The sequence below is a fragment of the Pundamilia nyererei genome, unplaced genomic scaffold (assembly GCF_000239375.1).
Source record: "Pundamilia nyererei isolate P.nyererei 1_Seehausen unplaced genomic scaffold, PunNye1.0 scaffold00011, whole genome shotgun sequence".
In the NCBI taxonomy this organism is placed as follows: domain Eukaryota; kingdom Metazoa; phylum Chordata; class Actinopteri; order Cichliformes; family Cichlidae; genus Pundamilia; species Pundamilia nyererei.
The window spans coordinates 4,747,914-4,775,610 of NW_005187412.1; the positions used below are offsets into that span (position 1 = coordinate 4,747,914).

General features: G+C 40.6%; 1 protein-coding gene across 2 annotated transcripts; it reads right to left on the reverse strand.

Annotated features, from left to right (window-relative positions):
• On the reverse strand, positions 1-27,697 carry LOC102197903 (anoctamin-5-like). Of its 2 annotated transcripts, XM_005724273.1 has the most exons (21): positions 27,397-27,697; positions 22,717-22,761; positions 17,167-17,225; positions 12,454-12,561; positions 8,927-8,995; positions 8,466-8,750; positions 8,155-8,274; positions 7,973-8,079; positions 7,758-7,892; positions 5,804-5,909; positions 5,471-5,531; positions 5,001-5,152; positions 4,599-4,673; positions 4,267-4,513; positions 3,990-4,168; positions 3,768-3,865; positions 1,936-2,066; positions 1,625-1,830; positions 1,327-1,505; positions 500-605; positions 1-382 (listed from the first exon to the last, which is right to left on the reverse strand). In XM_005724273.1, the coding sequence occupies exons 1-21, from the start codon at positions 27,461-27,463 to the stop codon at positions 155-157; spliced, it is 2,763 nt and encodes a 920-aa protein (XP_005724330.1). In that variant the 5' UTR covers positions 27,464-27,697; the 3' UTR covers positions 1-154. The 2 variants fall into 2 exon arrangements, with proteins under 2 accessions (XP_005724330.1, XP_005724331.1); XM_005724274.1 differs by lacking the exon at positions 22,717-22,761.

Consider the following 27,697-nt stretch of genomic DNA (forward strand, 5'->3'; position numbering starts at 1 on the left):
TATAATGTGGAAGGCTTTATTGTCCATCCAAAATGAAACAAATAGCGTTTTGAATTCAAAGACAGAAGCCCTTGCATATGGCTGTTCTCAGGGAGAAGAGAATACACAGACATGTCCGCCCTCGGCTTGGTTAGCTGGAGGTGCGACGCAGGTGCTACAGGCACTCAGAAAGCACTTCGTGTTTGTCTGGCGTCAACGACGTTTCCGAAGTTTGCGGCTCTGTGATGAAGCTGGCACTCAGCTGCAGTTTGAGCCTTTCCACCTCGTAGTTATGCAGGTGTTCTTGAATCAGGTATCGTTCTCGCTTGATGCGCGCCTTCACATCTGACGGGACGTCTGGGATCATCCACGCAATAAAGAACTTCACCACAAAGACCACATGCTGCAAAGAGAGCGTTGGTAAAGATATCATCACTTTGCAACATTAATTCAGGTTATTATTTATTTATTTATTTTTACGAGTGAGGAACGTGTGAGGGAAAAGTGTATTTTGTCTTACTTCCATGATAATAATGAAGGCCATTTTGGCTGCCAGGATGTGCCAGAACTGCATGGTGTGAGTGTACTCGTTCTTGTGGCCTGGAGGGTGCCGGTAGTCACGGTATCTGTACAGACCAACAAGAGAGCGGCGTCACATGCAAAAATTTCAAGGGTTTACAGAGAATGGTCTGAAAATGAGAAAATATCCAGTGTTTGACATCTCTGGGGGAAACGAACTCAAATAACCACTCGATACACCACCAATGCTTGCAGAAGAACCTTATAAATTGAAGTGAATGGGCTACAGAAGCTGTCATGTCAATGTGAACCAACATCTCTGAGGAACTTTTCCAGCCAACCATGAAGAAATAAGGCAATTCTTAAGTCAAAAGAGGGTTCAATATGCTGCTAGCAGTGTGTGCCTAATGAAGTTACCAGTGAGTGTACAATAAGGCTCCCGTAACAGACAGAAACACGAATAAACTGAAAAGTACGTAGATCTATGCAAACAGTAATTTGAACCTAACTGACAAGTTTGATGAAATGCCTTTCATAAAAGTTAGGTTTGCTAACATGTAAACACAACATTAGTACTCATCTACAGTCAGTGAGAATGCCAAATATTTACTCCAATTGCTGCATGTAGCAGCTGGAAACAACACAGTAAGATTAGTGAGCCTGAATCTCAGATGAAAGATCCTAAAACACTCCATTGACAGGCACGAACTGCAGAGTCTTGCAATGACTTTCATTGGTTAACTCATTCTACCAATATTTTGTAAAGGATATTTATTAATGCTTTAAATATGCTGAAAATATCTAAAGAGCTTCTTTCAGCTCTAATACCTGCAGGTCGTATTGAAGTGACGAAACCAGTTGTCCTCAGTCATATTTTGTGGTCTTATCGGTATTCTGTATTCTGACAGGCTGCTGTTGATGTAGCCCTTCATGCTGGTACTGTTGCTGTAGGCATACAGGTACACCATACGGGGGATCATGTCTGAGGTGAAGGCCATGATGAAAGCCTGGAAGAAAAGGGACCACAAAAAGTTGTTTCTGAAGCTTATTTCCAGGCTGATACGTAAGCACTATCTCATGAAGTTTAACCTCATTTTAAATGCGATGAAAGGGAAAAAAAACTCACATTGGTAACAACAGACAAGATGGCCACTGAATTTAGGATCTCCTGCCATGCTCCGATGTTTCGAGCCTTGGATGCCACTGGTCGCCTAAACTGGGTGGTGAACTTCCAGGCGTCCACCCTGATTTCCAGGATGTTGTTGAACAGAGCCAAAAGGGGGGCCAAGGGGAAAGAGGCCACAAAGAGAGTGATGAAGCCAAACTGGATCACTGGAATTACAGGGAAAGCAGTCAGGACAAGTTAAACATTTCCTGTTTAATGTGACTTTTTAATTGATATTTGAATTTATCAGAGAGACTAGTGAAGCATCTCACCCATCTCTAGGTACTCGTAGAACAGGCCCAGCTGGCTGAAGTTCTGCAGAACATGATCCTGCTCCCATCGACTGTAATGGTTCTCGGGGTTGTGACGTCCCTTTCTGCTGCTCCACCAGTTACGCATCAACCTAGCAAAAAAAATATGGAAAAAAATATGGTGGAGCTTTCCACAACGAGATTTTCAGAGCAAGAATGGTGACGTCAAGCTGCAGATTTAGAAGATGCAGTTCTTCTCTGGGAGTTTAAGACACCACCTCAGCACCTCTAAAGTCCCTGCTTGTTTTGTAGCAATGCCAAAAGATCAAGAAGGTTTCATTTTGTCATGGGTTCATGTAAAAAGTGTGATGTTTTTTTTATTTTTATAAATACTGTTTTCTGTTAAGTCGCTTTCATTTATGCGCCAGGCACTTAAAATCCAGCTAATGATCTTCACTTACACTTTTAAGCTGGAATAGGCAGAAATTCTTTTAGCATGGCTGGACAAAAAATGCACGACAGCTTTTCAGTTTAATGTAATTCAAGAGAGGAAACTCTCCCAACTGCCTCTGGGCTTTGTTTTCAGGCTTTAGAAAATTTACTGTATGATGGAAGACTGTCAACAAGCAAGGCATTTTTCTACCTAATCAGGTAAGGTGAGGCAATACAAAGAGCAATACAGTCAAATTCACAATGGGAACTGGATGTGGTGGCTCCGTGCGTTAAATGGAGGGGTTTGGGTGTACCTGGCCTCTTGCCCTGTGACAGCTGGGATAGGCTCCACCCCCAATGTTAGGCCCTGGTTTGACAATTTTTGCTAGTGCTTCTAGATGCCGATCCTTGTGGATACTTGTTTAGGTTTTTAGGTGCTTTCCTGCTACAGCACACTTAATTCAAGTGATCATCTTGTTATCAGGCGTTTAATACGCGAATCACTTTAATTAGGTGTGTTGAAGCAGGGACTAGGGTCCTTAGGAGTGGGGTGACTGTAGCTCAGGAGGTAGAGCAGGTCACCTACTGATCGGAAGGTTGGTGGTTCGATCGCTGGCTCCTCCAGTCTGCATGCCAAGTATCCTTGGGCAAGACACTAACCCCAAGTTGCTCTCCAATGCATCCATCGGAGTATGAATGTGTGTGAAGAGAGCATTCAGACAGCACTCAGTTTAGAGTCAGTGCTTGTGTGAATGTGGCATGTTGTATAGAGCGCTTCGAGTACTCCAGGAGAGTAGAAAAGCGCTATATAAGAATCAGTCCATTTACTTAGGAGAACCTCTGTGGTAACCCTTTTGAGAATACTGAGTGGTGCGATAGATGAGTAGTCAAATGTTGAACTTGCACCATCTTACAGGAAGTGAGGAAGAATACAATCCATCAGTTGGGGTCATTGCCTCAGTGAAGACAGTGAAGTTGATGAGAGCGACAGTGAGGAAGAGTAGACCCCAGAGTCAGGTGTGAGGACCAGTTAGTCAGTTAAGTGTCATACACTTAACTGTGATGTGTGTGGGTAAGCAATAGTGTGTATATGTAAATGATGCTGTGTCTACATGTGTGTGTGTGTCAGGAGGTTGGAGAGGACTTTAACACACAGTTATTTGGTTGTTGGATTAAATGTTTATATGAAAATTAACTTCATATTTGCTGAAATTGAAGTTACATTTTTTACTCTTGGACATTTCTTTCTAAGGGTAGGGTAAAATATTTTTAACTAAACTTTACGCCATAGATAGTTAATGTATTATCTTTGTGGTTTCATGTAAATCTCTGACTTTTTTCCAGACTTTGGAGCTGATGATGGTTTCACAGATTGTGGCTTATTGTTCGGCCAAATAAGACAAACATTTGACGGTACTCACGGCAGCAGAGCTTCTTGAATGTTCCCCCATAACTGTTTCCCCGCCATGACGATCAACAGCTGTGTGGTCAGCTCTATCAGGCAGCCTCCGGGGTCACACTAGGACAGCAAGAGACAGCTTTTCTGTCACACTTCTTGTATTTATGAAGACGTCTGCTTAAAGAAATACGTCTCAGTTTAGAAAAAAAGAAACAATGCTTAAATGCTGTCTTTTAAAACTCACCTCCTCATTCCTAAATTTCTTCCATTTGCCAAACATGTATGTGTAGTTACCCGGGTAACCCACAAATTTGCCTTTGAAGAAGGCCACATAGAAGCAGGAGGAGTAGTAGTTGACAAACTGGAACATGAACATCTTCGTAATCAACCTGTTCTCATATTCCAGGTGAGTTTTTGGTATTTCTGCAGGAAGCAAAGCATCATCAGTTAGCAGATCAGATAGTAAATCATCAGTTTTATTGTATTTTCTAAATACTGTTTGCCCAATTAAATCCCAGTACCCATATCAGTGATCCAGATGGCCACCTTCTCATAAAAGAAGTTAAGGATCATGATGATGACAAAATTGATGCAGGAAGCGGTGACAGAAGTCGCCAGCTGTGGGGTGATCAATCCGCCCACTAGCAGGGTCTTGTTTTTATGGTTGCCGGACTCTCCTTTATGGTTGCCAATGATACTTGCGAAGGATGCATAGACAGCCAACCTATATGCTATGACCCCAGTAATACAGGCCAGAATCAGAGAAATCTGTGGAGAGAACACACATGATTTATAAAGCTGTGACTAGTTATAAAATCACACACACATGCACTTTAGCTGAATAATCGCTTACCCAGAATGTAACAGTGGCTCCAGAGAGGCAGTAGCGAGCACACCTGGTGTGGAGGGGGAGATATGGCTCCATTTCCTGAAAGATAAATTGTTGTTATTTAAAGCTCAGACAGACAGAAAAATACCAAATAACCTTTTCAGCAAATTTAACTGCAATGGAACTGTTTTTCCAGCTTTAGAAAGCCGAGTGGGAGGCAGGAGGTTTGGCAGTGTAAAGGAGCAGGAAGAGGGAAATGGGTGCAAAATACAATGAGGGCTTTAACCTGTGAGAATGAGGTTTAAATCCTGGGGAGGGGAGCCTTAAAACAGAGAGAGGAGCACTCTTTGTACTCAGTGTAATTCCCATTTTTTCCTTTAGGTCCAAGCTTTTTGCCTATTATAACTTTAATAGTTTGAAAAGCACCTGTGTGATCTTGTTGAGTCTCCTGTTAGTGCATTTGATCTCAAACTCAGGCCGAGTTTGAAGCTCTTGCTGTTCCTCTTCAAAGTCCACCAAGTCCCACTCGTACTCCAGCCGGGCCTGGCGCCGCTTCCAGAACTCCAAAAACAGAGTTACTGTCAAAGTCAAGAAAAAGACACGGCATTTTTTAAAAACCATAACTGGTCAAGATCGATCAAAACTCTCATAACTCTCACATCCATTTGGCTTTATGCTGCATTTTATGCTATGCTACCTACAAACAGCCCCGCTGCTTTGGCATAACAGCATAATTGTGCCAGCAAATCTTCCCGGACTGGAGCAGTTTAGGCAAAGTTGGATGCTCTTTTCGTGTGAAAGGGCTTTAACTGGGAAAATCTGGCCAACAGGAGGGGGTTTCGTTGGATCTCCTACACAAGTCAAAAACAGCAAGAGCAGCACAGACTGACACTTACCCCAGATCCCCATAAACATGGCAAAGAACACGGTTGCCTCATTATCAAACAGATGGGATTGCTGGAAGAGAGAATATGGAAAAGTATAGGTTCCTCGGACAAGCACAAGAGATCACATGCTGGGAACAAACAGGGTAACATGCTGGTTACTCAGTATGTAGCTGTATGATTAAATGTGGTCAATCTAAAACATTTTAGTCTGTGTAATAATAGTTGACCTTTTTTCACTGATTACATAAACCGCATTGATTTAAATAAATTGATACAATGTAACATATGTGTAAATGAAATTATAATAACGCGACCAGTTAATATATGAAATGGAATAATTACCCAGGATGAGAGACACGTTGAGTCGAGCCTCCAGAAAGTGCAGTTTTTATCGCAAAGAGGACACATCATGATACTGCCTCCTATTTTAGGGTCACATATTTCTTTGCTAAAAATAAAACAAAATAAAGAAACCCACAGATGAACATACAGTACACACAGTAGAAGGCAATTAAATAATAATCAAAGTGTCTGTATATAATATTGTCTAAAAAGGGTATTTTGCCACAGTATAAGCATTAAAGTAACATTTCATCGCTCCAAAGCACATTCACGGTTTCCTCTGGCCTCGTGTGTTGTTCGTCCATTCTAGACCTAGAGGGCATAGTAGCGGCACATGACCTAAAGTGGCTCAAGTGCTCGGATCTGGCAGTGAACTGCAGGCTGGGCAGCCTCCATTTATCCACTTAAAATTGGGTGTGCAGGGTTTTTTTTGTGAACAATTCGGTGATCCAGCTCCACCAGCTACAGGGACAAGAGGCGCAAGCCTGCAGAGGTCTGTCAAGGAACTAGCCGAAGAAGTGGAGGAAATGAGCTACTGTTTGTGGCTACAGAGGAGGGTCAGATGCAGGGGGTGGCAGAGGGATATCCTGATGTAGCCACTTGCCGCCTCACCTGGAGATGTACAGGGTGAAACATCAGTGACAGGTTACCAGCTGAAGACCCTGAATCTGACCCAAAGTGCACTGGAGGAGGTGTGAGGCAGAGGGCTGAGCAGGAAGTCTAGAACCTGTATATTTTATTTGGTTTTTAAATGGATTGAAAAAGTGTCTTTCTATCTGTGACAAGAGTGTGATAGGATGTAAACACTGGTGACAAAGAAAAGAGCACAAACACAACAGCTACAGTCTGCATAGCTTGGTGCTTGGTTTTATATTTATATATATTATATATATTTATAGTAATGGGACTGTAAACGCTTGAATTCACAGGTGAAGCGGTGTGGCCCAATACTTTTGTCCACATAGTTTATATAGAAATTAACCAGTTTGAAAGTCCTGCACAGAGCCCTGACATTAATCCCAGCACACACTTTATGACTGTTAAACAGGTGAAACAAGTAGTCCATCACTGACTCCACCAGCCCCCTTGTTGGTGAATGTGAGAAAAACTATCAGTGTGCCTTCCTTAAAGAGCGCGGGTTCTTATTATACAATATGCCTGCTGGTTTTAGTTTTCACTGGTCAGCAATTATCCATCTATTCTCCTCCTCTTATCCAGTTCAGGGTTGCAGGGCAGCTGGAGCCCATCCCAGCTAGTACAGGGTGAGAGCCGGGGTACACCTTGGAAAGTTCACCAGCTCCGCAGGGTTAACACACACACAATCATACCTATTGGCATTTTAGAATCACCAGTTAACCTAACCCCACTAAATGCATGTCCTTGCACTGTGGGAGGAAGCCAGAATACCCGCAGAGAAAGGATGGATTTGAAGCCAGGACCTTTTCACTGTACCACCTCTCTGCCTGTGGTCAACAATTATATACACTTAAATGGCAGTTTAATGGTCTCCCCTAGCCTGAACTATTGCAGTCAGCTAAAATGTCAGATCATGAAAAGTTTTATTGTTATGATTTACAGTAAACAGTCTGAGAGCTATCATTATTTGGAAGGTTGCAGTTTGTGGTGCTGATGACCTTCTACATTATAGAGAGCGCTGTGTATGTTAACTAGCCTACTCTGCTCAATATAGACTACATATAACAGACAAAATATAACTTTGCTTTAATTGACTGCAAAGTGTAATTAGTCTCTTTCTAAAATAATTTAAGCAAAACAAAAGAAAAAAAAACTATAACCTTCACAGGAAGCAGGATTTACTGCAACATCAGATAAGCTTATTTTTAGCCAGGTGTACTTACAGCAATAAAAAGACTTCTTCCTGTATAAAGTAGATGAAGTAAATTGTTTACTTAGGTTTGTCCAAACAGCTGCGATGCCCCCTGGTGGCACTAACCTTGTTATGTTGTCATCATAACTGAGCACTCCATAGATGAAACATATAAGGCCCACAACAGCTGCCAAAAAGAGCATCTCTGTGTAGAAACCCAACCAGGCAAAGTAGATCCCGATCTTTTCTCCGTAGTACTTCCTGCAAGCCAATAAAGAGTTTAACATCAAGACAAATGGAAATTTTAGACGTAAGATGATATGGGACGTGTGTTTGTTTACTTGATGAGGTTGAGGGGCTGCTCTTTATAAAAACAGAGAAACCTGGCCCAGTGCTTGTACAGGTTGTAACGCTCCTCTGCATTTCTGCCCTTTTTCCAGTACCGACACTGAAAGCGAAAGACACAATGTCAAAACAGGACCCGCTGAACAAAACACACTTTGAAGTTGGCAACGTGTCTTACATCATGAAGGGGGAAGGCCGCCGTGTAGGTCCCATTGCTGAGTAATCGCTTGATTCCCGTCTTTTCTCTATCTTTCTGCCCCTCTTTGTAGTACGCACAACGAGACAGGATGTAGAACACCTACCAACGAGAAGGAGGTTTAACAGAAGATTAAAGGATTTGGATTTACCCTTTCAGCCAAATGCATTTTACGTTTTGCCTGACTGATACAAAACACTTTTGTGGTCATTGGGGTAAAACCCATAAAAGGATCTTAATTAATAAAAAACAAAATCATTAAGAGATTTAAAATATATCTTTGAAATACTAACAATTCTATTTCTTGTGGATGGTGGGAAGAAAGTGTCTTTGTCCCCGATGAGGAAGAAGTCAGTCTTGGTCTTGTCGAAGTGGTAGGTGAAATAGTCCGGTTCTGGGTGCATGATGTTGCCCGGCAGTCGAAAAGGCTGCGTGAGCCACTCCAGAGCGACATCCTGACTTTGAGGAATGTCACTCTTCTTGAAGGGAACTTTAATCTTCAAGACATCAGCGTAGGTGGCCAGTACATCCCTTGGAGCGTGGATCTTTAGGAAATAGGTCTTTTGGTCCTTGGAGTCCTGGTGGAAAAATAAGGAACACTTAAAGGAAGCATCTTTGTTAGGATTTTTGAGGCAATAATCATGGCATTGTCAAACACTGAGCCATCCCTTTAAGACAATTATATCTGGACTCAGGTGTGCCTTAGCACACTGTCCACTAGGTGGCGCTTGAACTACACAGTTGAATTTCTTACCGATTTGTCTTCTGTCTCCAGTTCCAGTCCTCTTTTCTCCAGGTTGGCTTCAAACGCCCTCCTTCTCTCCTGTGGATAAACACACAAACCAAAAACATTGGCACTCAACAGACTCATGCCTGTTTTCCTTTTTACGGATCCATGACAGGGACATTCAGCCAAACCCTTTTCCTATTTATTTATGAGTATTTACGACTCAAACCTTTACAGTTTTCCCAAATGAAGGTATGAAGGCCTACAGGCACGGGTTTCGGATTAAAACTGGTAAAGCACCAGCAACTTATTCAGGGAAAAGTTGACATCTTAATCAACAACAGGCACTGAGCATGTCAGTAACTGACAGCACAACTGCCCACATGTCTGCTACAGAAGCACAAAAGTGACCTTCACTCCTTAATGTAGGGAGGGATGGCCACATAACAAAACATTTAAAAATATAAAAATGTACCTTTATTTGATACACTTTGAATGAATCAAAATAAAACATGACAACAGTGAGCTATAAAAAATAGCTTATGTATATATTCAGTGTATTCAAATGACAGATACAAAAATGTGGTTGAAGTTGAAATCTTGGCAAGCCTCTTAAAGCAAATGACAAAAAGTGTCATGTTTGTGTTGGATGTTTGGAAACTCATGCAGAACATTTCAGATGCCATCATGAAAGTGTACCATGTCTGGTTTTCTAACGTCTGCTGAAACCAACATGAGCTTGAACGTTGTCGTTTTGCTATTCAACATCCAGCATCATCTTGGTCAGATCAAACTTTTAGAACAGAGGTGAACACGCCCATATTTATACATCACGCACCCCTATACGCCCTGTGGTGCCAGGTGTGGTTAACATGAGGGTACCCTAGCAAATGACAAAACATTTGCATTTGATTGAGTGAATACATTTCAGCAAATTAACAAAAAACTGTATTACCAAGATCATACCTACATATGAATGTTTGATCTCGTACAATCTTATCCGTGAGGGCTGTGAGAGTGAAAACGTAAACATCTTCTCCTCGGAGTGCAAGGGTATTTATAACACTTCCTTGGGGATCTAGTGTGCTCTATGTCACTGCATCAGTGATTTTTCTCCCTGAAATGCAACTGAGCAGCACTGGCCCTGTATCCAGACGCAGCTCCTGTGCTCTGCTATCCTGGATCTTAGAGCTCTGTGTCTTTTTTCTATATGCTAGGCCACGTGGACATTAGATGAGACAGATGCCACTTGTTGAGGGAGCATGTGTCTCTTTGTGGTTCTCCTTGTTATCCAGTGGGTGTATGTGATACTCTGAGAGTATGCACCCCACTGATAAGTCCCTCCTGGAGGATTAAGGAAAGTATTTTTAAAAGGGATAAGACTCAGTCTACTGCCATTTGTCTCGAGTTTGGAGGTTGTTAAAAGAAAATACTGGAATTTGCCATTAAATAGTGAATCAGATCTCTTATGTGGTAAACTTAAGCATGACATAATAAGTGTTCAGAGGGGTGTACTATAAAGGAACATCAGCATAGTAACTATTAGATAACCTGCTCCAGACCAGATTACTGTAGGTTTCAGTAAGCTGCATTTTCTCTGACACCGTATCCTGTAAGTGTAATATAGATACTTTGAATATGCTCCATAAACGGTAAATTGACTCTACTGGAGCACTCAAAGCATTTCATACAACGTGCACTTTTTTCTACACCTGAGTGCTAATGTAACATTCACATCCTGGTAAATGCACATTGGGGTTCAGTATCTGGCATGCAGACTGAAGCAGCCAGGGATTGAACCACCAACCTTCCACTCAGATGACCTGTTCTACCTCTTGAGCTAAAGACTACTCAGAATATAATCAGTAGAGCTGACTAAACGCTACTGAGTAAAGCCTAGCCTTGTGTCACACTGTCACAGTAATTTCCTTTCATTTATATTCAGAAGGTCGTGCACATTTTTAGATTTGGCCTTTTTTTTAAACATTGCTTTGTTTTGAAGCTTCTAGAACACAAATGAGAAAACTGACCATTTATATTTGCACCATATTAACCACTGAAGATATTCAATTAAAAAAATTAATTCCACTTTGATCTGGCGACAAACTTAAGCAATTCTCCTTTAGGAGGCTAAGGAAAAGTGTAAAAGCTAAACACACTGAGCAACCTGTAATCTTTAAGTGCATGCAGTTTTAAAACCCCTTAGCAGTCGGACGTACCGCCCACGGGACATTGGATGGTTTAGGGGACTAATTGGACTGCTAAGGGGTTAAGTTTCAGAGCTCTAAAGTGCAGTTTTCACATTAGAAATAAGCAGTGGTGCCAATGTAGTAGAAATATATTAATATATTTAGGCCTATTTTACCACTCTGTGCACTTGTGATAATTTCCACAGAATTACTCTCATCAGTTCCTCTGATATGTCTCTGACTGGAGTAAAAAGAAACCCAATTTTGTACATAAACAGAGCTAGATGGCATTAGCCAGCAAAGCCTGGCAATGTTAAACTTGTTCCACTCCTCAGGTGACCACTCCCTTGTTGTTTCTTTAATAGCTTTGTATCTATGTGATGTTTGCACGTCTACTTTTTTCCCCAAGCAATTTTTTGACCACTTGGGGACAGTAAAAACAAATTTGTGAGTACAAAAGAAGCACACAGCGAAATATTGCAGGTATTCACTTCTTTAAAGTTTTGTTTTTGGGCCTTTAAAGTCTCCTGAAGGATGTATCTGGCTGTTTGGATCCGCTATGTTCACCATCCAGCTTCTGTGTCCAAAAGAGCCCCTTTCGAGGGCACGATATAACAATGCACAATGTTATCTTTCTCTGTTTAATCTGTTTCTTCTACAATACCCACCAAATCCACAATGCAACATATAGTAGTTTTCCAAGGCCTGTATATTAGTTTCTGCAAACATAAACTATGCAAACATAGTTTCTTCCCATAATGGAACCGCAGCGATGACTGTGATGAATAATGCAAAGTTGATGATGACCAGTTAAGTGTCTGAAATCTTGATTTAGTGCTGACTGTGCGTCCGGTACAAGGATGTGTCATAGCTTGCAATTGTATGACACTATTCCCTCTTCACTGCTTAAAAAGAAGGCAACTCATGAAGGCTCACGAAGATATTTCGTGTACCTTCACTTCTTAAATAACTGAGGGAGAACTCAAGATATTTAACCCCTTGAGAGGATCTTCTCTTTGGAGGGTTGTTGACCCACTGCTATTAGGATGTTTAAAGCCCCATTCTCACATTGCTTGAGATGATCTCAATAAGTTACATGATGAGGAGGAGGCACAGTGTCTTATAGAGGTTTCACATCTTGGCCTTGCTTCATATCTTGGCTCATAGGATGGCTCACATGATTAACAGTCTGGGTTTCCATTTACAAATGTCATATGTTCACAGAAAAGGGGTTGACTCTCACTTCCTCTTTACAGCATGGATTCCTGTTCCAGTTAGAAATTGCATAATAATATTGTCTGCTAGCATTTTAAAACGCTGAGTAGGCAAGTAATGAACAATGTGGCCCTTTTCTGTTACGCTTACCTGTTTCTTTTCTCCGTCCTTGTCATCTACGTAGGACAACACAAAGTCTATTCTTCGTACTCCGTCCCTAAAGAACACAGTGTCTCTGCTTGGGTCTAGTTTGTCTGTCTGCAGGAGAAACAACCACAAAGTAGAGCTTTTAGCTTTGAAACATTGGGAAGCCAAACATACGTCCACCCTTGACAGATACAGACAGAAACAAATTAAACTGACTCAGGCTTGCACTCATACAACTGGATACATAAAAAGCACAGAGGAAATATACCCTCCTGAGTCACAAAGAAAAAAATATTTTGACATTAAGCTGAAATCATACTTAAAGATCATACAGATGACATAACACCTTGTGTCAAAATTTGGAGAAGGGGCTAAAATGACAACTTCAAAAGTCCATTATGGATAAGAAGTATTGTATATGATAGATGTTTGAAGGAAATAATCTTTCCATGGCAGCCTTGTTCCACTTTGTTTAAGAGAGTTCTCACTTTCCAGAGGGCTTTATTCTATTCTTTTTTTTCTTTATCCAAACAATACTCAGGATTTTCTATGAATCTGTTGTGGTCAGTGCCATACTCTATGCTGTTGCATGCTGGGGCAGCAGGTTGAGGATCCTGGATGCCAACAGACCCAATAAACTCATCCATAAAGCCTGTAATGTTGTAGGGGTGGAAATGAACTCTTTAAAGGTGGTGTCGGAGAGGTGGACGTTGTCCAAGATAAAGACAGTGCTTGACAATAGCTCACACCCACTCCATGAGTGCTGGTCAGTCACAGGAGCACGTTCAGTGAGAGACTGAGATTATCCAAATGCATCGCTCAGTGACACAGGAAATCACTCCTGCCTGTGACTATCTCACTGTACAATCCTCCATCTAATGCACACGTGCGCACTGCAATCGTTGCACATCCTTAACATCACATCCTCTGCAGAGAAAATTACAAAGTCAATATAACAATGTGATCTATATATATTTAATTTTGTGTAATATACTGGGATATTTATTATTAGATGCATTATTATTTATTTATAACTTTGTTGTATAATATTTATTGATTATATTATTTGATTTAGTTTAGTTAGTTACTGTTCTTTACTGGGATTAATAAAGCATTCTGATTATGGTTTTCCCACTTATCAGAAACATCAAGATCATTTGTTACTCTGACAGCTTACTCTTGAAGCATCTGTCTCAGCTTATTGAATCGGCTATAACTAGGAGCTAGTAAATTCAGATCTTAGGTTATCTAAATCATGCTGAAACCAGAGCTGCTGAATAGAAAGTCGCGTCATCTCTGTTCACTCCAACTGGCCATTGTTTTACAGCAATGGTGGAGCACGGAGCTTTGCTAAATTTCCAAAAGTTAGCAATACACGGTAGCCGTGCCATAATCATATAGCAGCAGAGAAGTGTGATATGCATTTTTCAAAGGTAAGAAGTTGAAAAACAAGTCTGTGTGTTATCAGTATACACTCTATTTTAGGACTATTTGAAGACTACATGACAAGAGGCAGTAAGTCCTGGTGTCCACTACGGAGCACAATGAATAAAAGTTTAGTTTTGGAAGTAGTAAAATTACTGTGCAATTTTGATATCCTACTAACTCAAAGTTAAGACTCTCAAATTGAAGAAACAATTCTTATGCAATCGAATTATAATATCTGCAAAAAGTCCCCAAAACAAACAGTGTTACTTAACCTCTCTTGTGGCCATAAAATATGGAAGCTGAAATTTCCATCATTTTGAAATGAAGTCAGAGAAGTCATGCAGATTCCATAAATGCTGCTTGACAAAGTGATCGTAAACTCATGTCCCCAACACAGGAAAAAAATTTATTGCTGGGTCTGAGGATGATATATGCAGTTTAGACCACTGATTACAGAGACATCAACCCGTTCTGGCTCTTCAGCCGAAAAGCATTTTTAAAAAAACACTTTCTCTGACTAGAAACATTTAGAGGGCAACAATGATGACTGTGGAGAAACCAGATTTAACTGCAAAGCCTGAACGCTACACAATCAAAGCCTAACATTACACAAAAATAGCGGACGGTAGGAGAAATGTGTCGTGTCTGTATCGTTACTTAAATTTCAGTATTTGATTACCTGAATGCATTTAGAATTCTAACATTAAATACTTTTCCATTAATGTAGAAATTCATCTTTACTGTTTCCGTATATAAGAAACCTTTACGCTTAAATAAACAATAACCATTATTTTCAGCTACTCTAATTTCATCTATCATGCATCCATGCACGCACGATCATTAAACAAAAAAAGAAATTGAATGTATGTTAGTTTTCTCTGCATATAAAGGCAATCTGAGTTTGTACTATACATTAAATAATTTAGCTTGGGATCTCGAAATAACTGGTGCTGCATGGTAGGTAGCAAAACGAGATATTTGAGCTGATATTCAATAAAAATAGTGAGAAATAGCATGTCTTAACTCCACTTTGAGCTAGTTAGTGTGAACTGCCTGTATACATTTTTTTAATGTTTATAGATAAAGTCTAAAAATAATGTTAATTAATTTAATGCCCAAAACACACTACATGGAAAACTTGAGTTTAAATGATGTCATTTTGTGGATTAGCTTTGTTGTTCTATTAGTATGTTTCACATTTATATGGCTTCATTTCTTATTATGATATTAAATCTTTGCTGCTTTTCCATTTTTGTTTATTTTAATCATTTTTGTCTGTCATTGATTGCATGACCCGTCTTGCAATGAAAGAATAACAAAATAAAAAATTTGAATTGAAATGTTTAAAAAAAACAAAACATACTTTAAGAACTATATACTATTATAGTGACTTGACTAGGACTTGAAGTGCCATGTTGCCTGAGCAGTTTGCTGCACTCCACCCAGGGTTTTTTTTTCTTTCTTATCAGACACTGTCATTGACTAACAGACTTTCCTCTAAAGGAGTGTGACTCAGCTTCTTATATTCAGGGTGCAATTTGTGGGGAGAGAGTTTATAGTCTGAATCCTGTTAGTGTTTATTACTGTTGTCAGTTTCCCATTTATGACAACTAAACTAATTATAACTTCAGCTAAACAAGATCACACAACCACTGCCTTTAAAATAATATTACAACATTTTTCTGTGACATTATCTGTCTTATTATGGCTTTAAACACAGGTGACCCAGTCGAGACAAACTGTTTAACATCCCAGATTAAATCACATTTCCACTTATTGCTATTTAACCTCAGTTTTAAATGAAAAAATCTTAAATTTCAACTGCACAAAATGCTGCCAGTTTAAAAATAATGCAGCAATATTAGGCTTAGAAAACAGACTTTTTCTGCAATCCTGCAGAAAATCATCTGCTTTCTGATTTTTAGAGTTAACATATATGCAAGTTATGTGTTTTACAGCATCCTGAACCACATGTGAATGACTCTCAGGTTAGGCTCGATCTTTTCACTCAGGAGTGTGGCTGCTATTCTTTATCGGCCCATCACAGTAGCGGCACCATTACTTTAAAAAGCCAGCAAACAGTGCACTTCATTTCTTCATAGACAGCGGCCTGTTGAGTGCAATTCAACAATTTTAAATACAGCATTGCAGAACTCATAGTTGTAGGAAATTCAGATGTTAACAATCGGGGGATAATCAGTATTTTTCAAGTATTTTTTTCCACACGAAGTAGAAATATTTCTAGGATTTTCTTGTGAGTTTCCTGTTAATTTCTCCAGGTAATTTAGCTAACTCTGAAACAACAGTGCTTAGTGGTTTAATAAAAAAAATAATACTAGAATAAAAGCACTCCAGATCATTCCCCTCCCCTACTTTGTGTCATACCTGTCACAGGATCACAGTGCTGAAAGTGAAAGACAGCATCTGATTTAAGTGTTGTTTGCACTGTGGATCGTTTCAGATGCAGTGCTAAAAATCAGATGGGGCGGTAAAAATAATTTGGCAGAAGCAGGGACATATAGACCAGAGGCAGAGGAATACAGCTTGGTCAACTACACCCTGTTTGGACTGTTAATAAAACATCTTTTGACCTAATGAGAAAATTTTAAAAATATAGCGATTCAGTGTTCAATGGTTATGCACTGAAACCTCATGCACACATATCAGAAATATACCATCATTTTATTAAGATACATAGTGCATCTGTGGAATGACCTCATTATGTCACTGAAAAACCAAAGAGACAGTTTATTTCAGTCTTGCTGAAATGAGCGGCACTCTGTGATAACATAGCTATCTTGTGACTCATCAGAGTCATCAATCAGAGGGGTGAGTCACCAAAGGGTCATCTAAGATTTTAAAATTACTCATACATACAGTGAACACTGACATAAACAATTTAGTTGACTACAAAGGAAATAACACACAGACAAAAGGCTGCTCAATTAACTGTTAATGGAAATCTTAATGGAAATAGATATTTTTATATATGCTTGTTTACATTTAGTAGGGAGATAGGAATCATCATGAAGTTAGCAACTAGCAGCGTTTCAATGCATCCAGTATGTATTGTATTAAACAAAGGAGGCATAGCACATTAACCAGTGCTTTGTGTGCACATCGGTTTACTTTTGAAAAATAGTTGCTCTGAGCTGACCAGCTCCTCTCATACAACTAGCAAAAAAGTGATAAACCTTTAACTGTCATTCCCAAAATGTCTTAATTTTTTTTAGCTAGCTAGATAGAAAGGGAATGTGTTGAAATGCTCACAGATACACCAGCACTCACTTCTGTATTTCCCGGCAGTGGTGCCCTTTCAGATAAAGAACCATTTCCGCTGCTTTCATCTGCAAAATAAATGAAGAAAAGAATAACATCAAGAGAATTATACAGCTGTACAGAAGAGTGCAGTAACAATGCTGTTCATGTTTTAGAATTCAGTCTTTGATATGTAATAGCATAGTAATTATCTAGTTATTATCGTATTATTGTATTGTAATTGAACTGGTCTAAATACACTCCATCCATTCATCCATCCATTTGCTTCCAATCCAATTCAGGGTCACGGAGGTGGTGGAGCCTCCTCCAGCTGCCATAGGGTTAAAAGTGGCATACACCTTAGACAGGAGTTAACTTGACACACAACTCAGTATGAGGAATATCTGCAGAGAAGCCACACAGGCACATGGAGAACATGCAAACTCCACACAGAACGGTCCCATGAACTCCAGACTTTCTTGCTCTGAGGTGCAACAAGATGCTAACTACTCCACCACTTTGCTGCCCAGTCGAATAAGTCGAATCATTAAATGATATATTTGTTCATGTCAGTAAATGGTTGTCTCACGTAGGACTTAGTGGTCTTTTTCATGTTAGTTTGTGTTGCTGAAGGATTAGCAGCACATAAACTCAAACATAGCCAATCTTAAACAGGTAACCCAGAGACGGGTACCTGGTTGAAGTGAATTAAGCTTAAAATGCACATACTTACAAATTTGCAGACTTTAAGCAAAAAACATGATTAATGAATTAAACATGATTGATTTTTCTAACTTCTCAAAAGCAATAGTTGCACATATATCATCTAAATTGACAGTAAGTAACTGTTAAACTAGTTCAAATAATTTGGACCGCAGGATAAATTAAAGCTCACTCATAACAAAAACATCCCTTTAAGAAGAATCAGCTGCCAAATTACTGTTATGGCTACAAATGCATAGTAGACAGCATCAATATAACAAGAGCCAATGAAAAAAAGCCTACAGGAGGCAATATCAGGAGATACTGACTATCACCATGTTTGTAAGTACTGAGTTGAGAGAGATGAAAACACAAAGGCCACATTGCACATACACACTTATGCAATGGCTCGCCACATTCCAGCAGAGCCTCTCCGGCCCTGCGTGGCAGACTCTGGCAGAGGAAATGTGCTCATGTTGCACTGCTCTGCTAGCCGCCTGCTCCCCTATTATTCCTGGATGGTGGGAAAGCTGCACTTCCTGTGGGGGAGGCTGCATGACAAAAACATCAGTGAGAGGGAGGAGCTGGCCGTTGAGGTTGCTGTTGTATCAAAGGGTCCAGCCTCCTCCTAAAAGAAGCACACACGCAGCACACAAAGAACACAAAGCGCTTCAGTCTCCCTCAGCTTGCACTGGCAGAGACCTTTCGTTAAGCAGGAGGGTCTGACAGACAGCAGTGACAGCCAATAGCAGCAGTACTTCACTGAGAGGCCTAAAGAGGCACTTGGAGTAAGAATATGGCATATCAGTTAGACTATAAGAATCCACAGGAAATATAAGTAGCATATTACACCGTCTTTCCAATTAACCCTGTGTGAGCTGCTTTTTTCCTCTCCTATCTTTTTTATCCCACTTGTTTTGGTCTAACTCCAACTGTGCCAAGCCGTCCACAGTTATCACAACCTGGCTTAGAGCAAACAAAGGCAAAAGGCCAGCAACTTCCACAGAGAGACAGACTGAAGGAAAACACAAAGTAGTGTTCCCTCTGTGAAACAGGGCAACAGACACACTTACTAGAACAGATGGCCATAAATGAGTCTTCACTGGAAATTACTACCACGTATTAAAATGAGACAGCTATTCATTTGGGCAAAACTGAATAAGTGAGAAGTGCCATGCACTCTTTTACCTACCCACTTTCCACCCATTTAACCCAATTACACGTCTCCTGCTATCTATTTACAGGAGCTGAGATACTCTCTCGTCAGCATGATTGTCAAAAAACATGTTACTAACTTCGTGGGAAATGAACAGTGGCATTTTGAACCATCTCCAAAACAAATTAGAGCACCATTGCTGAGTATTGACCCTGATATAGCCAAACAGCATTTCAAAACCTGTTGCATGACTGAGATGCAGTTGAGAGATGTGCTTTTAGTGATTCCAGTTCATAAAAAGTTGTGCATACCTCATGCCCATAGGTCCTGCCCTGTAAGACACACCAGAAGACCAAAACTGGAAGTAGATCAGTGCAAACACATCCAGGAGGTAGTGACTTTATACATGTGCGATGCAGCCAAGAACAGAATCAACTAATCTCTTTTCCTAAATGAGTTGATTCTATCCAGAGAAATGATGCTATACTGATGTTCAGACAGAGCAGAGGAAGGCGAGAGATTCACATGTAGCCGAAGCAGAGGCATCTGCTGGTGTTATGAGCTGTAAACAGAACAAGGTTGTAGCAGATGTATGCACTGAGCTTTCAGAGCTTTATCATAAGAACAATCGAAAAACTATTTTCGCATCTTTACTTTCTGCATCATTGGAATTTGAATCGTGTTAGGAAATAACAATCATTAAGATCTTTAAGATAAAGTCTATCTGTGTTGTGCGAAAGTCTTGAGCCACCCCTCATTCTTGTAATAGTGGGCTTCAGCAATAGTTCTTCAGACCTTCCAAAGGTCTCTCAAAGTTTTCTTTTGTCATTAGCTGTTTTTTCACTTATTTTCAGTCTACTCTTTACAAATCCCCACTTTCAGAGGAACATTTGTTTTATTGTATAAGCCACTTAAAACTGAGCTAATCATCGTTCAACAATAAAAAAAAAATCCCCAACTCAAGAGATGAACCTGACACAGGACCTGGGAGATGCACCCACTGATCCATCTACTGTTTGCTGAAGCCACATCAGAAATATCAATAAGCCATTTCTAACGAACAGGAACCAGGAAAGGAGGCTGAGGTATGCCAAATTACACAAGAAATGGACTAAATGAATCCAATTTTCAGACCTTTGGTTTGATACAACATCTGTATCTGTAAAACACAGTGGAGGCTCCGTCCTGGTTTGGCGCTGCGTTCCAGACAAATATCTCCCCTCAATTACTGCTTCACATCAAACTTATTCCGTCAGCAAGATTAAGAACAGTGAGGAGTGACCAGCATCAGAGTTGGAAAATCTCCATTACTCTAAATAATTAAAGAAATCAGAAATCAATTCACATTACATGAGTGGAAGAGAAGAGGAGACCTTGTGCCAGGATACCGGTTCCCTAAAGACAGCACTGATCTTGCAGAATAGAAAGAAAAGAAAGCAGGGGCTATAACACTTCTGTCACTGCTATCGCCTAACAATAATCTATCTTTATCCAGACAATCTAATGATATGAAAATACAGACAAGCCCGTGCTGCCTTTCTATTTACAGTAAACTGACAAAACTTGATTCTGTGCTCGCTCCACTCTTTGCCTAAGCAGGCAGCCTGCTCGAAGGATATGTGTTCATGAAGATATATGCAAAGCTGGACTAAGGTACAACCAAAGTAGTCAAATGTACCTCTGCACAATCACAATCATTTCTGCTACAGGACTGCCTGTTACAGAAAAGGTGTCTCTAATTTCTGCAGCTTTGGGGACACATGCAGCCCCCAGATGAGACGCACACATAGCTTCACTTTTTGTGTGACGCTGTAAGGCCAGCAGCCTCATCACACTGAGTCACCGAAACAAAGATTATGAAAGTCAACCCGCATTTCTCAATCTGAAACAGCATCCTGGGTTTAGTGTTTATCTAACATGAGGATGTGAAAGTTTACATCACCTACCCACTCAGTCACCCACTCATGTGTACGTTAGCCACATGAATGGCTAATGTACACCCCCTTACTGCTTCCCTAGGAATTAAGAGGAAGAATAGCAGGCAGGTGCTGGTAATCAAATACACTTGATTTAAAGATGACTGTAAGTGTGAACACCTCTATTAAAGCAGACGTTTGGGCAATTTGGAGGTCTAGGTGTGTGTTATTATCACAATACACACAATATGTGTTATTACCGTACATATTACCAAGAGGGACATCAATAATAGAAAAACAATTGCTGCTCATTAATTTGGATAGGATTATAAGGCTATTTCCACACCGTCTGAAGTTCATCCTTCTACAGTGGGAAACATTATCCACAAGTGAAAAACACAAGACAGCTTCCATTCTTCCCAAGAACACATTCTAGCAAATGCAACTCAATGCGATGCTCAACAACGAGTTGAATCTCCGATTTTAAAGGACTTAGGTTTGCAAAGTTACATTTGAACAAACCACAAGACTTCTGGAACCAAAGTGGAAATGCTTGGTCATAATTCACAGCACCGCGTTTGGCAGAAACCACACACAACATGACACAAACACCTCATTCCCACTGTGAACGCCTCTGTATACCAAAGAATTCTGGAGTCAAATGAAAGGTCATCTGTCCAAAAGCTAAACTTAATCATGCAACGGGACAATGACTCGAAGAACAGCATTCTCCAAAATGATATCAGAGTCTGATAAAGTCACTTCAACTTATTGCTCTCAAGGACGGTTATACAATTTAATCACTCGTGGGGTGAACATAGTTTTTCACAAACCTGCATGGAGTCCTGTGACTGCGTTTACATTTTACTTCAGTGCTTGTGCTTTATTTACATTTCTGTGCCACCACATTTGAGAGGAACACACTGTATTTCATTTTTACTTTGAACTATAAAAATGCATTCAAAGTATGATTGTGTTACTCCCTGTAATAATGAAGGCATACTTTACAGGCTAACATACCACAGGCTAAGAATAAGCTACTGCAGAAGGACTGATGGCTACCTAAAGAAAAAGCTAGCTGTAGTAGCTATCCTTCTTTACTCAGCAAAAGACTATCTGAAGCCAAATGAGTTTTTTTTCTTCTTCTTATGTCAGACTTATGTTTGAATATGGTAGTCCCTAATTTCTCGGTGATTAGTGGACCTTTTGGGGTAATGTTATCAAAGGTTGCTCATTCTTGATGCTGTAGTGGAAGCACTGAGGCAAAGTATTCAGGCAGAAGCTTGTTAGAGCTTCAACATATCTCTCCTGGGCCCACAGAGTCCACAGGCTGTGCTACATACCGCATTTGTGAGTAAAATTATACATGCAGGAGTTTTTCTGCTTTTATAGTACAAGCAAAACTTTGCTATAAAAAGTTATACATGTTGCTTAAGATATAAATCATCAAATAGCCTAGCCACAAGTTGAAATACAATGGGCACATATCTTAATTCAGCGTCTGGGTGCATGCACCAGTACAAATAGTACAAATTTGACACAGTACACAGCACATTAAGCTACCAGACGGCAGACACTTAAGCAAATGGCTACAATATGAAAGCTGAGATAGCAGACAGAGAGGCATTTGATTCTGATCAGCAAACAAACAGGAAAGCCGTAACAAATTTACATAAATGGAGCATACGCAGTGACATTAAACATGATGACGGCACGCGATGGAGGGTGCGAAGAGAAATAGCAGAGATTACAATGACGCGAGGACGGACAGACAGGCGTCACATAAAGCCTCTGATCTGCCCATACCTGGGTGGAGGTTAATCCTGAATGCAGTCAACACAGCAGGAACATCTTTAAGGGACAGACAGACAGTGGTTAGGAGGTGGAATTAAACTGTAGATCAGGACAACACAAAGGTTAAATATTGAGCCATCAGACTTTCACTTACACAAGCATTAAAAGAACAGCATAAAAGCACAACAGAGAGTTCTATCACTGCTGAAAATCAGACCACAGCTTTTATATGTTGCAGATCATCGACACCACTGATGAAAAGCACTCGCTGTGTTTTTGTACCTTTGATTCAGTATCAAGCAAATCGTTTTTACTATGACTCAAGCAACATGCGTGGGCGCCTATGATTCAGAAGAGGCCCCGCTAACAACTCTCGTGTAGCTCTTCAGTGTGCCTGGCACAGAGCTAGAATGTCCTGCTTGCTGTACTGAAACAGGCGTTCTATATTTTACTCGATTAAGAGCTCTTCAGAGTGTCGTTCGACCTTCCACTTTGACAAATGGAAAACACAGCACTGGTTTATTATGACAGCATAATCCTTTCTCAAGAGAAGTAATACAAACACATCACAGACTGCTCTACAACTTCTCTCTATTCATGAGTTTAATAATACCAGATGGGGCATGAGGGCTCAATTGCAAATCGATGTATATGAAATATTAATGCGATGAACAATACTGTAGTCTAAATAGGGGTTCCCACTCAAAGTCATCCAATATGCAGGATCACACGAACCACAAGTGTGTCTTGATGAGAGCATCAGGCAAGTATGTCAGGTTTTTACAAAAAGAACTGAATTAAATTTTAAAATTTGATGCAAAAACGCAAATAAGAACTTTTAATCTTGCAAGCACAGTGCACACTCTGTTTCAGTCAAACCACAACATCCTGAGCTCAAACCCAGGGCCTCTGTCTTCTAGGACGAGGCATCCTCAAAGTCTGCCACTCAACATTTCCTGTCAATACAGCTGACTATATTCAAAATGCATCCAGATTAATATAAATGTTGTTTAAAAACACTGAATACGTGAGGCTTTAAACATATACAAGGGAACGCTACTGATAAAGTTGGTTTTTTTTAATGGTGTCTTTTATTTTTAGAAAGCGTTTGAAATGTTGACAGTTGTGTTTTCACATTTGTATCATGCTCATGTTGTTGCCAAGAACACAAGTTTCCTTTCTTATCATCAGGAAATTGTTGATACTTTCCTGACAATTACCGGAAAGCTTGAACAGTGCCAGCTGAAGAGGTCATATGCAGAGCAGAAGTCATAATTCATCGCGTTAAACAGACACAACATAACACGCCTGGACTTCAACACTTGACATGTCTGACGGTCTTTTAAGGAAGAGATGTTTGACGAAATCTTTTGAAAGGATGACTGGACGAGACAGATTAGGGCACAAAAGTAGCTTCCTTGCATCTATGATATGAAGGCCTTGGGCGTTTTGTTTGCCCAATAAGTAGATTAACAACATTAACCAATGAGAGACGGCACAACAGTGAGTCAGGTTCCTGCATCCAAAGCTGCCCTGTAAAGAGCACCCATATAGACTGGTGACATATTAAAGGAAAAACTCCTACACTCCTACAGTAAGGATGTTGGTGAGGGGGAATGGTTTGCTGCGTTGAGTGCCCTTATCACCTAAGAAAAGAATCAATATGGAGGTGTTACCTTTTGCCCTGATAAAACACGTCTATCCTGGTGGGACTGGCACGATGGGTCACTGAATCTTTTGATCAGTATGAAAATGACACGAATCATTTGCTACTGAACTTTCCCTCACAAGATCTCCACCCAGTTGGTGATGGTGGTGACAGATAGTGCGTTCCTCTACAGTCATCAAAGCACCAAATCAGGGGCGTATCTTCTGGAAAAACGATATTCCAAGTTTTCATCAGAGTCCCAGCGACTTTTCAGAGGTGTTTTCACATGTGAGCTTTGGGCAAATTTTGCAAAAATTGAGTCAGGATAGATGTTGTTGTTCTTTCTCAAACAAAACACAACAGGAAACACTTCCCTTCAGCTGTTTTTGCGCTACTGCACATGCTCTGTGTGGTTTAGGCGAGGGAGCTCCCTGCATGCCGGAGGCAGCACAGACGACGCCCATTCACTAGCTGTAAATGCAACGAATTCTAAACAGCGCTGTTCACACATCAGCACAGCGTAACATCAAGCATCCTTTGCACTTGGGAACTGACATTTAAAGAGTGTCTAATGCCTGATCCAGCTGATATCAGCCTTCTCACGTGCACCTCTGTCAGGCAGTGGCTAGAGACGTTCAGGGAAGTCTGAAAGTGTGAAAACAACTTTTGAAAATCCGCTAAAACTATTCTGGCATCGTGCGATGGCCCGACACCTTACTAAGACACATGATGGGTTTTTTATTTGTCACTTGTCTCTACAAAAACGTACAAAAAGGTGAAAGCCCAGAGGAAAAAAAGAGGCATATGCCACCTATGATTAAAAATATATAGAGCAAAAAATTTATTTTATGCCCAAAACAAAAGGTCTGTAGTCTGAAAATAGTTCTGGCAGCACAATAAGACCTCATCTAGTCTTACTGTGGTTGTGGTGAGAGGACGTCTTGCTTGCCTACCATGTGTTATTCTGTTCTGTTTGCCTCCTCAAAGGGAGTAATTTAATTACAAGGCCTGTTTCCATAGCAACTCTTTGGCTCTGCTTCACCTCTGACTGGCAGATGACTTCATCAGCTGGACTGCGGATTGAGATCACCTTAAAAGGAGGCAAATCCCGATATAAATGAGTAATTAATAACTATTGAGGGCACTTAAAAGTGGAGTCATTAAGATTTTTTCCCTGACTGTGAACTGGCCAAGAAAAAGATTTACAGACAGAGGGTGACAACAAGCAGCAGGTTGATTTTAGAAAACCATCCACCAAACGGTATACGCTGTCCATGGACATCTGGTGTTTATCCAGCAGCAGAATGTCATGTACGATTATAAATCAGTGTTTGGGCAGCTGTGAACAAGGTAACACATACAGACACACACACTGAGGTGAGGACTGAATCCTTCCTCTCCTTTGTTTCCCCTTTCACTTGTCGCTGAAAGTCTGGCCTGATAAGAGCCCGAACAAAGCCTCTGTAGAACAGCAGTCTTTTAATCTACTGCTCACTCTAAATAAACAGCCACGTGTCCTTATAAACAACCCTCTAATACACACAGCGGAGGATATGCAAATACAAACAGGGAAAGGTGTAATTGAGGCATCGTAATCTTAACTCAGACATGGTTTGATTGAATGAAAATGCTGGAAAATGTGTTCTATAAACGTTTTGTTTTTCTCTTCTCATAATGGTCTTGTTGTGATGCAGTGGTCTGTTAGGCAGAGGTAAGCAGGCTCACAAATTAAAAGGCCCGGCTGCTCTTGTCACAAAAGCAACAGAGGTTTCCAGTGCACCTAATTCATCTTGTCCTCCAGCAGGTCAGCAGATATCAGCACATGCCATGCTCTTACTGCAACTTGAGTATACTTTGTATTTTTCCTGTTATGGATTTGTGTTTCTTTTGGAAACCAGAGCGTCTCCTGACTTATGCAAAATCTTGCTGGATGCCTCCAGACGTCTGTGGCTCAGTTTTAGAAATGCTGAAAAGTTTCCCACTGCACACGTGCAGAGTTTCAAATGTCAGCGAGAGGACAGCATAAAAATGAAGATTTAGTGTTTGTGAGGCAAAGACGTGGGTTATTCAGACTGGGATGGACTGACACATAGTGCTCAAAACATTAAAAGTGTCATTAACTCATAGATCTGCTACTTTAGATACTGGAGTGAAAGCAAGTCATTTAATTCATTCATTCATTAGTAAGATTCATTCAGGACACAAGTCCTGTGCAGCAATGTCATACAATCCTCTCAGGACTAAAACGACCGCAGAACCAAACCATTAGGTTTCACAGTGCTCCATCAACTTAACTGACTTTCTAATGTCCATGTAGAAGCAACAAATCACGGTAAGCCGACATAATTCAACCAAATTCACGTCTGAAAGCATTCCTGTGGTGGCACATTGTTCAGACTGTGAACCTCCAGAGAGGTGACTTCATGTGACTATAGGCGAAGAGTCAGTAAAGCCTGACTATCTCACAGGGGGCTAGTCCCATTAGATAAGGTGACACATGTTAGGCTTGACAGATAGCAAAAAGTATGTTTACTCACATGCTTTACAGCATGGATCAATTTGTCTTCTTCTCTAATTTAATTCGTTAAAAAATGCCTGAGATGCTTCTAGGATAGTTTACTACAGTGTACACTGAGATATTGTACGCTAAAAATAAATATGCAGTCTGGCTCAGTTTGGGAAACAGACTATGTGTGTGACCTCAGTGTCACCCTGCAGTGTAAGGGACTTGGCTGTATCAAAGCAGTAGACAAGAAGAACAAACAGCATGTGTGTTTTGATGTGTTTTGGTCATGGGATCTCTGGTGCAACCCAGCATCACTAACTGGGCTGTATACAAGCACAAGCCGAGTAACCAAATTACAGCCACATGTAGAAATGGTTTTGCCACGTAAGACAAAACAACTAGAGGACATATAAATATTCACCCTTCACTGCTGAATTGCGAGTTTACAATGAACCTCGGATTACTGTAACTTGTAGAGCGTCGCTCTGCCACAGCAGCTGCCACATTTAGAAATAAAACCGTGCATTTATGCGGTTACCTGCAGCCCTGGCGCTCTGCAGCTCGATCAGAGTCTCATCCTTCGCCTTACCACTTATTCGTCTCATAGCGGCTAGCGCTGTTATTATAACGGCTTCACCTTCTCGGGAAAGTGGGTAAGGCGGTGAGGATGCCGCTGTCTCCTCTCGGTGTCTGTGAAGACCAGCACTGGGTGATCACACACTGAAATCAGCGAAGAGATCCAGGTCAAGTGAGGGTAGATGGATCATATTTACACTATAATCGATTTTCACTGAAACGGTCCCAACACGGCTCCTGAGTGCTAACCGAGGAGACCAGGC

Excerpts from the sequence above, each read along its gene's own strand:
- LOC102197903 (XM_005724273.1), bottom strand. The coding sequence starts at position 27,463 with ATGAGACGAATAAGTGGTAAGGCGAAGGATGAGACTCTGATCGAGCTG. Across the intron at positions 7,893-7,972 it reads CAGCCCCTCAACCTCATCAA|GAAGTACTACGGAGAAAAGA; the intron begins GTAAACAAACAC and ends ATTGGCTTGCAG. Across the intron at positions 2,067-3,767 it reads ATTCAAGAAGCTCTGCTGCC|GTTGATGCGTAACTGGTGGA; the intron begins GTGAGTACCGTC and ends TTTTTTTGCTAG.